The sequence below is a fragment of the Osmia lignaria genome, chromosome 2 (genome assembly GCF_051020975.1).
Source record: "Osmia lignaria lignaria isolate PbOS001 chromosome 2, iyOsmLign1, whole genome shotgun sequence".
Classification (NCBI taxonomy): domain Eukaryota; kingdom Metazoa; phylum Arthropoda; class Insecta; order Hymenoptera; family Megachilidae; genus Osmia; species Osmia lignaria.
In genome coordinates this window covers 5,210,425-5,224,496 of record NC_135033.1, presented here as the reverse complement: position 1 = coordinate 5,224,496, position 14,072 = coordinate 5,210,425, and the positions used below count along the sequence as shown (strand labels likewise).

The following is a 14,072-nucleotide window of genomic DNA, read 5'->3' as shown; positions in this document are numbered from 1 at the left end:
TGTTCACAGTTTTACGTCGACCTACCGACTTACGGGTTTTTCGAGCGGGCCGAAGCGGATACACGCGTTGCTTTACGACGGCTTCGCGATGCCGAGGCAGGTACTTAGTCGTTGCTGCTTCGTGGGCGGATAGAAGGACCGCTCTTTCATCTTGTTCGGTGATGCGATGACGTTTCTGAGAGGCTCTTCTCTTTTTTCGAATTTGAGCACCAGAGATTGCTTGTCCTTAATCTTGGCTTAGAGCCTAACAAAAAGTGTCGTTATGTGAACGACAAAATTCAGGAATCTTTATAGCACCGAGAAATCTTTGCAAAAGGCTGTTCAATTTTGGTGCTCGTGCTGTAGAAATTTTCAATTTTCAGAGGTGTTTAAATTATTCGACTGAAATATACTCTGTTCCATTCTCGTATCAAAGCAAGTACAGACATAAACGGTGAAAAGTGTGATCACCCAGGGGACGTTGATTTCATTCCCCATACCTTCTTGGTCGTTTTGAAAAACAAGCGAGCCTTGCGTTTCGCGGTAATTCGAGCAGTATGTCTCGGTTTATGATGTACACGCAGGAGGCTGCGGTGAAATAATTCGAGGGTTCCGAAACGAGCTACGAAGAAGACTAACGCGATCTAACGTCTCGCGCGTCTGGTGCATCGACCCTTGGTCCGTGTCTTTTTCCATCTCGCTTGGTGTTCTTCTTCTTTCCACGGTGAAATTGCACGTCGACGAGGTCGCGTGGCTGTTCGAACGACGCCACGGAGACAGAATTTTCGGACGACGGGCCAGAGAAATGCCTCAATAAAGTCGGAATGCATGTAGGTCACGGCGAGGCGAGCGAACGTCGCATTTGCCTGATCTACGGGCTGGCAAAGATTCAACAATGGTGCGTCGAAGCGGCGCGGCGCGAGGCGACGCCGGAATGAAATTTCACCGGCTTCATTTGCACCGACGTCGTACCACTTCGTCTTCGTTTGACCGTGCAATTGGTTACATTCCAAGTGCATAATATAAAAGCCCGTTCGAACGGTCTGGTTTCTCGGCACGAATCGACGCCGGACGCCTTCAACGTCGATGCATTTGCATAAGCGCCACTGATTCCCCTTGAACCACTTTTCATCTTTGATATGTAGGTAGCTTGTAGCGATTTTCAATGTCATGTTGAAAGATATTTCCTATCTTCTATTAGCATATATTCTATCAAATTTGATTTCGAATAACATCAGAAACCTGATTGCTGATCAATTCTAAAACGAACGAGATCGATCGATAGAGTCTCGTCTAACAATGGATCGTTTTCATCGAGCGATTTCCTTCCGTGAAAAGCTCGGTCGGTTGTAAATAACCGTGATTTTCCGGCTGTTACCGAGCCATTTCCCGACATCTACCAATTAAATTCACCGGCTCGATGAGACGGTCGGAGATCGTTCCGCGCGGAAATCGGCCGTAAGAAGAGGCAACGGAAGAGGACAAGGAATGAAGAAGCGGCGAACGAAGAAGCAAGAAAAGGGGAAGAAAAACGTGACAGGAGGTCCCGAAGAGAAGCGACGAGAAGGAAAACGGAAGTGAAACGTTACATCTGGCTTAACCGGCATGGACGTTCGCCGTTCTATATTTACCGGATTCCTGTCGTCGCACGATTCCTATACCGCGGCGATAAACGCTCGCCCTCGACGACAGATTTACTCCGTCGAGAAGGGTATTTCCTGATTCCGTCCCTTCCTCCCTTTCTTTTTCGTTAGCGGAGAATCGAACGGGAGGAAGATTGCCGTTAAGGGTGGCATAGGACGCTGGTAGGTTGGTGTTCCTTGGAGAAATCTTAATTGGACTGCTCGCCGTCGGTCCAAGCTGTCTCTGAGATGCCTTCGTGATCGAAAGTACCGGCAATCTCGCCGATAATCGAGTTGCTTTCGTTAATGAAAATCAGCCGGATTGCACTCGATCGTCTGTGTTGTCGATCGGGACGAATAAGCTTGCTTTTCAATCGCAAGCCGTCGATTTTCATGCTTTGACGACGTTGACGATGCGCGACGGAAAGGGTATAGAAATCGTAACCGTGAATTGTTAAACGAGGGTGAAATTTCTGCTGTCTACAAGGATCTAAAGTTTCATGAAACTCATAGCCGTTAGAGCGTCAAGATTAATCAGCATATTCTACTTTGACAATCGTAACATTGCTAGTTACAAGATCTCCGCTCGTCCGGATCCTGAAAATAAAGAAACAAACGAGCAAAGACAATTTGCAATTCGCGCGCGGACCTCGAGGAAAAATCGGTAAATCCTGGGGACAGTGGTCCTCTGTTGGTTCGACGAGATATTCTCTGTCCTGGGTAGCACGGCACGTGGATACGTTTTGTTTTGGTACAAATAGGAACACGGCGCCTTGGCAGCCGGAGCGGATTGGCTTGTCAAGTTGCCAGGGTCCCGCGAATACGGGATGCTCCCAGCTTTAGTCACCGCATTCCTGGAAGCTGTGTCCGCGTCGGGCACGCATACGCGAACCACGGCTCGATGAATTATTGCGCCGATTTAGAAAGGCTCCGAGCCATTCGAATACGACCCGCCACTTCCTCGCCACCTTCGTCCCGCGGATGGATACGCTTACGCGAGTTCTCGCTCGGCGAAATACTCTGGCTGGTTGGCGCGCTGAAATCCGCTTCAAAGGCGACTTTGTGCGCGATAGTCCAGAAGCAGTTACTTTGCCCGCTTGGCATGTGAATTCCGTGCTACTCGTCGGCTCGGAAATTCCAGCTGGAAATTTCGCCCGGGGCCCATCCACCTTAATATTTTATCCGCCCGGCTACCCCTGCCGTCGATCCTCCCCGTCGGGATTACCGTTTGCAATTCGAGCAAAAGGTCGTAATTATTTTAACCGGCCACCGTCCCGGCAACGAACGATCTCCTTTGATAGAGAGGATCATGCAAATCCGGCGTGGTAACGTCACGCATAACGTCACGGCCCGTTGCGTTGGTTCGACGTGTGTCGACCTCGTTGAATATTCCGCGTCTCGGTTCGACGAAACGTCGCGATGATTTCGAATCGCTCACCGTGTTAGCTTCACCTTAACGTCTTAACTACACGGTGACCGACTCAATTGTCGCTTGTAATGCGACAGCGTGACTGGGAATGGATATCAGAGCCGCGAGGAATGCACGCCCATCATTGTTGCGGTTCGCGCGAACAGGAAATAATAGGGAGTTGCGAGATACCTATATTTGTCCCGAAGCAATGTAACTGGGTTAATAGGCTACCGGTTGAAGAATTTTTAACTAGAAGAACTTCCTTCAGATTTTAACTCCCTGATAGTGGGTCACTGAGACAGTGGTGACTTAAATGTCATTCCTTTCACAGTTTCCATAGGGGATCTATTGTAACAGCTGATTGCAATTAAAAACGAGTGAAACAATCAGCTAGATGATGAAAGTATATGATTCCCAAGAGATAATATCGAATACCGATCGTTACCCGACAGTCAACCTATCCCATCTAAACAAAACAGACAGCAGTCATAAATTACAATGCAAACTACGTAATTGATTAGAAAGCGCTTCACGTGGTTCCTGCTCGTAAGCGGAATAAAATAAAATAAGAAAAGAAAGAAAAGAACGTAGCTGCTTGATTTATAGTCGAACGCGAATTCAATTTGCCCGGTGTACAGCTCGAAAGAGACACGGTAATCGCGGACACTTTCACCGATTAAAATCTGGAATTAAACCCCGAGTGCCGGTGTCTTGGTCTTATCGCCCGACGATCCGCCACGACCGAAAATCCATCAAAAAGTTTTTCGTCGCTCGACTCTTCTCGAGTGTCGGCTTCGAAATGGAAATGGACGCGCGAGATTTACTCGTCGGACGAGGGTGTACGCCGGAGGATCGTGACCGGTAGGAAGTGGCCGCCTTCAGAAACTTCGGCTAACGTTGATCTACGTGCTGGAAAGATAATGCATAATACATTTCTGAAACGGAGAGCGGCCCTGGTGTCGAGGATACGAAGCTGGTGTACGGTGTAGTCATAAATTTGCAATAATGCAAATGCCTGGTAGGTCTTGGAGGCGCGCGAGCGCGCCCATACTCGCGCCCAGCACACGGCCTTCCACTCGGTAGCCTACTTTACGGCGCCACCGTGGTAAACCCGGTAGTCCGTCTACAATGCAACGAGATGCATGCCTCGAGGAATCCGAGAACTCGGTTCGCCCTCTAAATATTATAGTTCTCCTCGTACCGCCTCCTCCTTCGAATTACTCGCAACCTTTCCCTCTCTTACCTCGCAGCTACATAGCGCAGCTATTATTCAGCCATTAAAATGTTACCTCGTACTGGTATTTCCATGATAATCGACGTTTTATAGTGCACCGCGGAAGATGTCACAGTCCTCGTAATTTATTTCATAAAAATAGAAATCCCCTGCATTAATCCTCCCTCGATAGTCGCCAGGAACAACGGCTTTAATAATTCTTCATTTTTACGACTCGTTGACCAACCGCCTCTTAACGCGCATCTTTCAGACAATACTCAATTTGCTGCGGGAATCATAGCCGTATTCGGCGCATTTCTATTCAAACTCACGTAAAAGATGTCCCTTTATTATAATTTCCTCTCGGCCAGGAATCGATGTTCGAAGACAGTGGTATTTACGATCCTTTCTGCGAGCGACTTTACGATCTCGAAGTTCCCTATACGAGTCACGATACGCGTCATAGGACACGCGTGGTCGTTTTTCCGCTCGATCCACTCGTACAGTCATCAACCGACGCAGACATTCCGCGCGAACCGGAGAAAGGACTTCCTCCTTTCGTCGACGTTGACCCACCACGATCGCGGTTTAATGGCAACGAGGACGCGAACGAACGAGGGAGAAACGATGGCGAAAAGTTTCATCGTGGGGTCGTCGACGAGATGAGTCACGACGAGCCGAGATTTATGCGCGTCTCTTAGAGTAAACGAATTTCCCTTACTTCTCGTTCTCCGAAGGGTGTCCTTTTCTTTCGCGAAGGGAAGGGACGAAGCCTTAATGTCAACGGAACGTCTCCCCAGGCTTCGCGGCTGAAAATCGTGGCGAAAAGCGGGACGGGAAAGGGAAAGCCCACGTTGCTACGAATTAGGAACGATAACGTCGTTTGCCTCGGTGAATCGTGGCTACTTTCGACCTGGAACGAAGGGGATCACCCGGAGGAGGCTAATTTTCCCCTTATCGAGAATAGAATTGATAGTTGATTCGCGGGGATTAAGGAACGCCGTGTTTCTAAGGGTAGCTCGCCGCCCGAAGAGGAATTCTTTCTTTCTAGGGGGAGTAAGGGAGATTCCTTGCTTCTAGAATCTAGATGGTTCTTGGGAAAGTAACGTCTGTGGAGTTATCTGGTTAGGGTGGCATTCTGTTGCCGAAGGCAATTTGTGTACGTTTATTTGACGTTTCTTGGAGAACAGAAGGAAATCTATATAGAATCTATAACTTTGAACATTTTCTTTCTATACGAATCGTTCTGAAAGGGTTGATCAAAGAGGAAAGGAGTTTACCTGATCGTATCATAAAGAAGGGCGTTAAACCGAGAACGGATCGCTGGTAATGGTGGTTGGTTCGTTCTATAGACTGTTAAAGAAAAACAGACCGCGGCCAGATGCCGCTAAATTGGCACTCGAAGTCGTCCCTGGGCGGCTGTGGAACGGAAGCAGTCGAATTGGGGACAAATTTAATTTCGCCAAGGGGAGATGGCTGTCGAACACCGTATCCGCACCTGTTTTCTTCCACCGCACGTATCCGCTGTTACTTTTCAAAGTGTTCGGAAGAATTCAGTGGAAATCGAATATCACGTGACAGGAAACTTTCACGGATGAATTGTTGAAACGAGCGAAGTGATATTGAACCTTCTAGCTATTCATTATCGAGTATATGTGAAACGAATATATGTATACACTTTCCTAAATGATATTTATGAGTTTTCGATTCTTTCATATTTTACAAGTAGAAAAATTGATGAAATCTTTTCACTTCGGTTCACGTGTCCCGGTTTCAACCCACGTTGTAAGCAGAGACCTCGCGTGCCATAGGATCGTATTAACGGCAACAAACGTTCGATTCTACGAACAGCATTTTATCTAAAATCGATCGATCGTTGGTTGATTCGAACCGTGCCCAAATTTCGACATCGTCCGATACCGATTCCGCGCGATAACCGGTGGAAGGTGAGCCAAGCGTTTCGAGGAGGATCTTCGTTAGCGGAGCGATTACTCGCGTAGGAGTATAGGTCCGTTAAATCAACGAAGGCCCAGCGTAGTTAAAATGCCGATGTTAATCGCCTGGAGGCCTCGTTAGCGGCCTTTACCTCGCGGCCTCGCCCCATCTCTCGTCTTCGACCAGCTCTCCTTCTTTTTTGCTCCAGGTGACGCGAGAATGGAAGCTCGCTTTCCGTCCTCGTACTTGTTCTCTTGGTAATGGATTTTTCGTTATCATTTGTTCGAGACTGGCTAGTTAGAATTTACCGTCCTAGCCGTATTTATGGCTCGCGAGCAATTGCCTTTGAATTTGTAATGGGGAATCGACCGGAGGAAATCAGCCTCGAGCAAACCGTGTGGAGCTTAGAGCAGCCGATAATGGCACCGGGAAACGCTTCGCTGCTCGTCTCGTCTCTTTATGAAAATTCGCATCGGTCGAAAAGCTTTATGACGCGGGATCTTCGTGACGATGACGAGTCGTGCCGTTGATGTTTCTTCGCGAGGGTTAGGCGAAGGAGGGTGGTTCGCGGAGAAGGGTGAGATGCGATGAAACGGAAGGTGACGATGAGAATCGTGATACCGAATCGTTGATCTTCGTGTTTGAAGTTGAATTTGTAAAACAGATTATCTGTAACTTATTTATTGATTCCTCATTACTACACGCTTGTTCGATCATTAATACTTTTGACACGAGCTTGTCGAAATAATCCAATAAATCGCGCGGCCCGAAATTGAATTCACTTTGAAAACCGTTGTGACTACTATTATGATTCAGTATTATTTCTTACGTCATCGGAAACTTGTCTTTTGTGTTCTCTGTTTGAATTACGTTCTCTCATTCTTCACGCTCGTCTGTGTCCGTCATTCTTCTGGCTGTTGTAATCCACGCGTTCTTATGAATGAATCGCTATTGTAATCCAGCTGAGAGATCTTGTCAGCATCTTAAGAGGCGACTGCGTTTTTACATTGTTACATTCCCCTTTCCACCTCCGACAAGAAAAACAAACGATACTACTTTTAAAAAAAAAAGTCATCTCGATTAAAAATATTAGCAGAGATAAACTTTTGCAAACACGGAACAATGTAAAAGGTAAATTGGCAACGTTACACGCGACTAGAAAAGAGATATCAGGGTGCTGCGATTGCAACTGGGACAGACGTGTCTGCTTGTTTTCGCCGGTTGTGTATTTAAGCGCGAACGGGGTCAATAAAATATCGGGCAAACCTGCTTATACATATGGGCCGTTGGTTCGCAGTCGATAGAATAACAGAAACGCGTGTTTGCTTTCGCAACAAAACTTGCCCGCTCCCGGAGGCCGTGATTTTCCTTGTAATCCGCGAGCGAACGCAATTGCGAGCCTGTTGGAATGTTCCCTCGGTGACGATCCGATGTAGCTGCCGATCGGACAACATTTCCCGGGATTCCACCCTCCTCCACCCTCGCGCGTTCTGACTCGATCAACAACACCGTATAAAACGGATCGCTCTCAAATTGCTCGAAACGAACGTACGAGCAAGCGAAAAAAAAAAAAAAGAAATTAAATGGCACACCCTTTCGATGTTCGCGATCGATACGTAACGAACTAGAACTTGCTTCACGTTTATCTAATTAAAATCAGTTGTGTAGTTATATTCTCAAACAAAACGATTTTGTTTCTTTATTTAATATTCAATCTGTTTTATCTGTTTTTCTAGAAAATTGCTGTTAACAGGAATGGAAAGTCGACTTGGTTCTTGCAGATTCGAAACGTAAGTAATAAACAACGTTACATATTAACCCTTTGGGGACGGAGCATTTTTGTATAAGCTTGCACAGACTACTATTAAATTAAATTAAAGGAAGTAATAATTCCATCCTTCAGAGCACGTATTATAAATCCTTACTGTCTATATTTATAGCTGTGTTTTGTATTAAGAAGAATATAACACAGTATGTTTGGAATTATAAATTGTTATATTTGGACACACAAATGCATCGATCGTCCTCAAAGGGTTAAATATCACTGCTCGGATGCACCCCTTAACCTCACATCCCGCATGTAGCTTCAATTCCCACCTTTATTTGTCTCAGTATCGCCGCAACAATATATCCAATCTGTAACAAAATAATCCATTACATAACCCCCGATCAATCTTAACAAAACGCAGAAACGTTGTCTGGCGATCGTCCCTCGGAATCTCTGGTTCTCGCCCTCGTTTTCCTCCCTCCTCATCGGTAACAATAATCGCAGGAACGCAGCCATGTCCCCTCCGGAAAAATACCTCGCCTCCGCTAAATCCATTATTTCACCGACAATCTATCTCGACGACAAACCAACCCACATAGAAGGAGCAAAAAATTATCTAACACCACACTTTTTTTTACCTTCCACTTTTTCTCACACGCGTTCATCCAGCAATATTAATTAATTCACGAATCGATTAGTCGTTATGGGGTACGCGAGGCGTACATACGCACACGCTCGCCTATTAAGCGACATTAGAGCGATGGTAAACCGGTTCTTATGGTGGCGAAGGCAGCTTTGTTTACGGGGCCCAGCAAGCCCGTTTGTCATGGCGCTACCGCGCTTGAATTTATATAAATGGGACCGTGTACCCGCTTCTTCGGGTTCGTTTCAACTTCAGCCGGTTCGCCACGGGTGCTTTAATCAAGGATAACAACTGTAACGGCGTAATCAGCGACGATCGAGAGAAACGAAGAGGGGTGAAGATGGGGTGCCATGGGTTGAGAGGTACGACTATTAATATCCATTTGGAAGTCAGCTTTTCCGAGCCGTTCTATCTCTCCGTCTCGCTCGAATTTTCAGGAGACGTTACATACTGCTTGCGTCTCTGTCGAAAGCTCGTTAGACACCCTGCTCGCGTCTCTGTTACCCTTTAGCAAGCGGTTAAATCGAACGAGGGGACAGGGTGGAGCGAAGGGTGACTCGCGGACCGGCGAGAAGGTCCGATACGCGCCCCGTCGAAAAAGGGTAGCCGCGCGCGAATCGATCCGAAAATACCAAACCGGAAATTGCCGAGCCGACTGCGTTTCCATTGGATTCAACGATCGCGAACGCTTTTCCCAAATTTTTCACGGAGAATCGTACCTACAGCGTCGATAGTGCTAGACTCAACGACAAAATTCACTCGTCCCTATCGTGGCTGAAATGTTCGAACCTCTAATGAGATACAAGTGCAAAGATTGCATCCGGTGACAGTTTGAGTGGAATTTCGAAAGCGACTGCCAAGTGGCGGGCTGTTGACCCAGACGTCGACGAGAAATAGTCGGACCGAGTCAAAATTAGAGGATTCCGGTGACGTAACCTCCGTGACACGCCTTATATTTAGAAAATCGTTCAACAGTGGCAACAGATCGGATCGTTGTTGGACGAACCTGTTCATGTTTGCTGGTCGTTATGTAAAACGACAAGAGTTAAGCGTTGACACTCGGTGCACCTTTCTGACAAGAATTATTACCTCGCGCCTCGATCGTCACCTCGTGATTCCGTCAACGGTTTAAAGAATCGTTCCCAAAACATTTAGCCATGTAAGAATTTCTTTTTTTTTTATGCTCACTCGCTTAATTGCCGCTATTTCCTGGGTACAAAAGCTTTTCGATGTTCTCCGTTTGTGATCGTTCCGTCGATGTTGCCGGTCTTCGATGAAGAATGGCCATATGGTCTTCACGCGTTGGAATTCAAGGAACGTCGGGTAAGGATGCAAGGGGTTTAGGAATTATTATGTCAAGCCATAAACTGCATCCACCCGTCCCATTTCTCAGCTTAATAACCTCTCGGATAAGATTAATTCATTAACAGGTATCCGCTAATAACGCCGCCTTGTAACCACAATTCACTCGATCGCGCAGATGAGAAGGCAAAGCGTAGGCATCAGTTAGCGACCGATGCTTTACAACGTGGCCGTATCGTAGACTATGGGAAGCGTTCGATTCACAACCACTCTTATGACGCGTACACAATGGTATTACGCGGGGCTTGACAATCGTTCGCGAATAAAATACTTAACTGATCGATGCTACGCCTTCACCCTCGGCGAGCAACAAAGTCGCAATAATTTTTCGGTTAAAGTTCCGCCTCGCGAGGACTCGTGGCAACGAAGTTTCAGAAACTAGCCGAGATTTGCATGGCATTACACGGTACGGTAGTGTGGAATCGCGACAGCAACGGCAACGGTTTTAACGGCCGTTTTCCCGTGTGCCTACGTCCCCGCGATTTGCATAAACGGCTCGCCTCGAGAACGACGAAACTAACCGCAACCACATAAACTCGCGATTCCGTTGCGTGGCTTCTATTCGCGTTCACCGTCACCCTTTGTCTTCGTTTTCCGTTGGAAACGCTGTAAAAGCGTCGGGTCTCATCGTTCCGGGCTGCCCACGTGAAACGAATCGAGCGGACATTCGTATTTTTTCGCACGATCGAATTTTATTGACCGATCGGGAAAATTGAATGGGAACCATACGCGGAGTTGGCTGCCTACGATTCTCTTCTAGATCGTCGTTCCGCGGGAAATAAGAGACAACAGCGAAGGGAAAAGAAAGAAACGGACGGAGATGCGACAGCGGCTCGATACGCAATTACACGTAATTAAATTAATTGGGCCAGCAGACAATCAGGCCAATTACCGATACCAATCAACGATCGGGCTACCTACTGCCGTTCCGGGCTACACCCACGGGGCTTTTTTACTCGGATGACAAACCCCATTAATTACAGGACCGCGGAGCCGACCCTCGAAAATTAGCACCCTCGCTGGCCGGAGCTGCCAATTTCAGGTGGACTGGACCCTCGCCCCGCCTAAATTTACCTATCTTCCCGCGGAATCTCCTCTCGTTAAGCTCGATCCTGTCGCGTTGATTTAACTGCTTCGTACTGCTTTTTTCTTTTCACCGCCTGGTTGTTACAGTGGTTTTTCTTGCTTCAATGTGTTCATTCGATGGTGCTTTTAAACAGATAGTTATGTTGGATATGATCCTATTAACAGTCTAATTTCATAATTCATTAAGTAAAATTTGTACGAAATGATAATTTGATTGAGGTACTTCAATATTTCTCGACCCAGATTCTTCTAATTAATATCGCGCTCTTTTGGGGAACGTTTCCCACCCTTCGCTCAGCATTGCAACCAGTTTCATTAGTGGTCTGAGGACCCGTCGAGCGACTACACTGTATCAGACCACTCGAGCCCATGGAATCTCGATGTAATTTGAATTTTCGCGAGTTCACTGAATTTCCATTTGCCTTGTACATCTCTGAAGGATGCCTGTTTATCGATCTCTGGACCTCACAGGTTCCGATCCTTACGATTCTTCGTGTTCATTAACTTTAAAATAACTCTTGACTGTTTTTCAATCGAATGTCTCAAGTTTTAAATCATGCATAGAGCTTCAGAGAATAATTAAATTATTTTCTCCGTCGATTTACATAATTTTATCGACTAAAATCATTAAGATCCAATGGCAAGTGCAACGATACCTTCTTCGCTGATTCTTATCTAATTCAGCTGATAAGTCGTTTAATCGATATGGAAATAGCTGCCGGTGAACACGCGAGAAACGTGCATCGATCATGCGTAATCCATTTCGCGAAGCATTCGCAGAGAGAAACACGGAATGGAGGCTTTAACGTTAATCCGTGAAAATTCATAATTGCACGTTATATGGTAACGCGGCTGTTTCGCAAGACTGTCTGCGAGCCGGCTGCGTGCTCCACGATCGGGACTGGTGATTGCCGGGTAATATCGATATCTCGCGATTAAACGATTACCGAGATTGATATCTCAATTGGCGGGTAACGATTTCTGTATTATTATGGCGACCGCTGTTTCCGCGACGGGAAATATCTGCTGGAGCAGTTGAGAAATTTCACTTGTCAATTTTAGTTGTCATCAACCTTGCTTAATTTCTCTATTTTAATTAAAATAGACTAAATTAATATTTCAGAAAAATACATTTCTAAATAATTTTCTACCAAACGATACACACTACCAGGCGTTGAAGTCTCCAATTTTTTCTTGGCAACTGTTATTCAATGTTCGTCTTTCTCTTAATTCGAGACGATAATTACACCGATGAAGTTAATTATGTTGTCTCATAATAATTTTCAGTAAAATCATAATGGAAGTAAATTATTAACATAGAGACCACAAATGTTTCCAAAAAACATCAAAAGAATGGAGATTTTTTCGTTCGGGTGACCCTTGAAACCACAAAATCGTAATCCTTATCGTTTCATCCACCCTCTACCCTTTACCCAATCCGCAAGCAGCTTCTCCTAACTAGTAAATTCCTATCGAATCGATGCGTTTAGAGACATCAAACGATATCGAGGGTTAGAACACGTTTTTAAGTTCTCGGTAATCTCGTTGAACGAACGTGGTCCAAGCTGCAGGCCGTTATTAGGAAGCGGGCGTATCTCATGAAAATCCGCACCCTCGGCGGCTCGCGAGCGGCTAACAGAAAATTATCACGACCGCGTATCGTTCCCGGAGGGCCCGAACGTTGCCCTGCACCCCGTGTCCCCCTTTTCGAAACTCACCCCTGGTCGACGTTGCGGCATTATGTACACGAGAGAGGAAGAGAGAGAGAGGAGAGCTGGCCGACGCACACGAGGGGATTCCTCGCGGTATTCGTTACTAATGGGCGTTCTATTTAGCGGCGCCCTCGGCCCTCCAGGGACGTGTCACGCGTCGCTGGCTTCTCCTGGCACAATGCTCGACGTTCGCAACACCGCTGGATGTCAAAGAGCCGGCAAAAGTCAGGGAACCTAGCTCGCTTCTCTCGACGTTTCATGTGTGTACATGCATGCATCTACCGTTTTTCTGCGACCACCGTGGGTTCACCATGAAATTTCGGTCCGTTTGTATCCTGACAACTTGACAGGGTTCAAACTGTTTTTGATGATATGTAACGTGTATCGAAGGAAGAAGGGGTGGTCGAATTTTGTAATTAGAAGGGAAATTGTATAATTAATATTCATCCTTCTCTTTAATTAGCTAGAGATATATGTGTAGTTCTGAATGAAAATTAAATTTCGTGTACAATTTCAAAACGATCTAACTTTCTGAAGTCTAATATACGTCTCGTCCATATCTGTTAACGGGTGCAACGGGGTGGTACGAACGCGCGAGATTCCATGGGGCGACAGTTTTCCGGAAGCAGGAGGGTGCACGGGTCCGATGTGCCCCTCGATCAACGTCAATCAGCCGTTAAACAATGACGCGGCGCGCAAAGAGGATTTTATTGTATTGCGGAGAGAGCAAAGTTCCAGGCACAATGCGTTCATCCCCCGCCCTCTCGGGGCTGCTAAGCCGTCAAGTCACCCTCGAATATTCTCCGTGGCGAACGTCACAGCTTGGCTCGCTTATTTCCTTCTTTTTTTCTTTTCTTCTCGCGTTTCTGTATCGCGCGATGCGCTTTTTTCGCGTTTTTGTGCTCCGCGAACAGAGAGGGGCACCCTTCAGCATCGAAGAGGAGACTCGTTAGATTTCTTTGGAAATATGTGAAACGCGGGAGAATTGGATCGGCAGACGTGGAATCCACGGGTGGAATTTTTGAAAACATTAAGTCGAATGTAATGGCAAGGGCGAGTGAAATATTAGGGGGAGGAGCAGAGTCGACGAGGGATGCGCACACGCGCGGTGGGGTTAAACGAGATGCCTGTGTTTAAAGGGGGACAACGCGTTTGTTAGAACGAAATGGATCTTGATACGGCGACGTGTCGATGCGGCTAACAAAGGAGAACCGTTGTGTAAGGGTATTAAAACGCGTTCGAGCACGACAGGCCCAGTTGTCCTTCTTCGGGCCTGCAGCCACCGATGAATTACTGTCGCAATTGGTACAAGCAGAAACGAGGATTAGGTAGAGATATATG

At 46.6% G+C, this 14,072-nt stretch overlaps 1 protein-coding gene across 6 annotated transcripts in view; it reads left to right on the top strand.

Moving 5' to 3' along the window:
• LOC117606006 (uncharacterized) overlaps window positions 1–14,072 on the top strand; it is a 185,272-nt gene that overhangs the window by 93,406 nt on the left and 77,794 nt on the right. For all 6 annotated transcript variants that reach the window (XR_013062375.1, XR_013062381.1, XR_004581855.2 and 3 more), the window contains exon 5: window positions 7,897–7,950. Coding sequence is in view for 1 of the 6 variants with exons in the window: in XM_076689077.1 (XP_076545192.1) it covers window positions 7,897–7,950 (54 nt within the window). In the remaining 5 variants the exon portion in view is untranslated. The remainder of the gene's footprint in view (window positions 1–7,896; window positions 7,951–14,072) is intronic.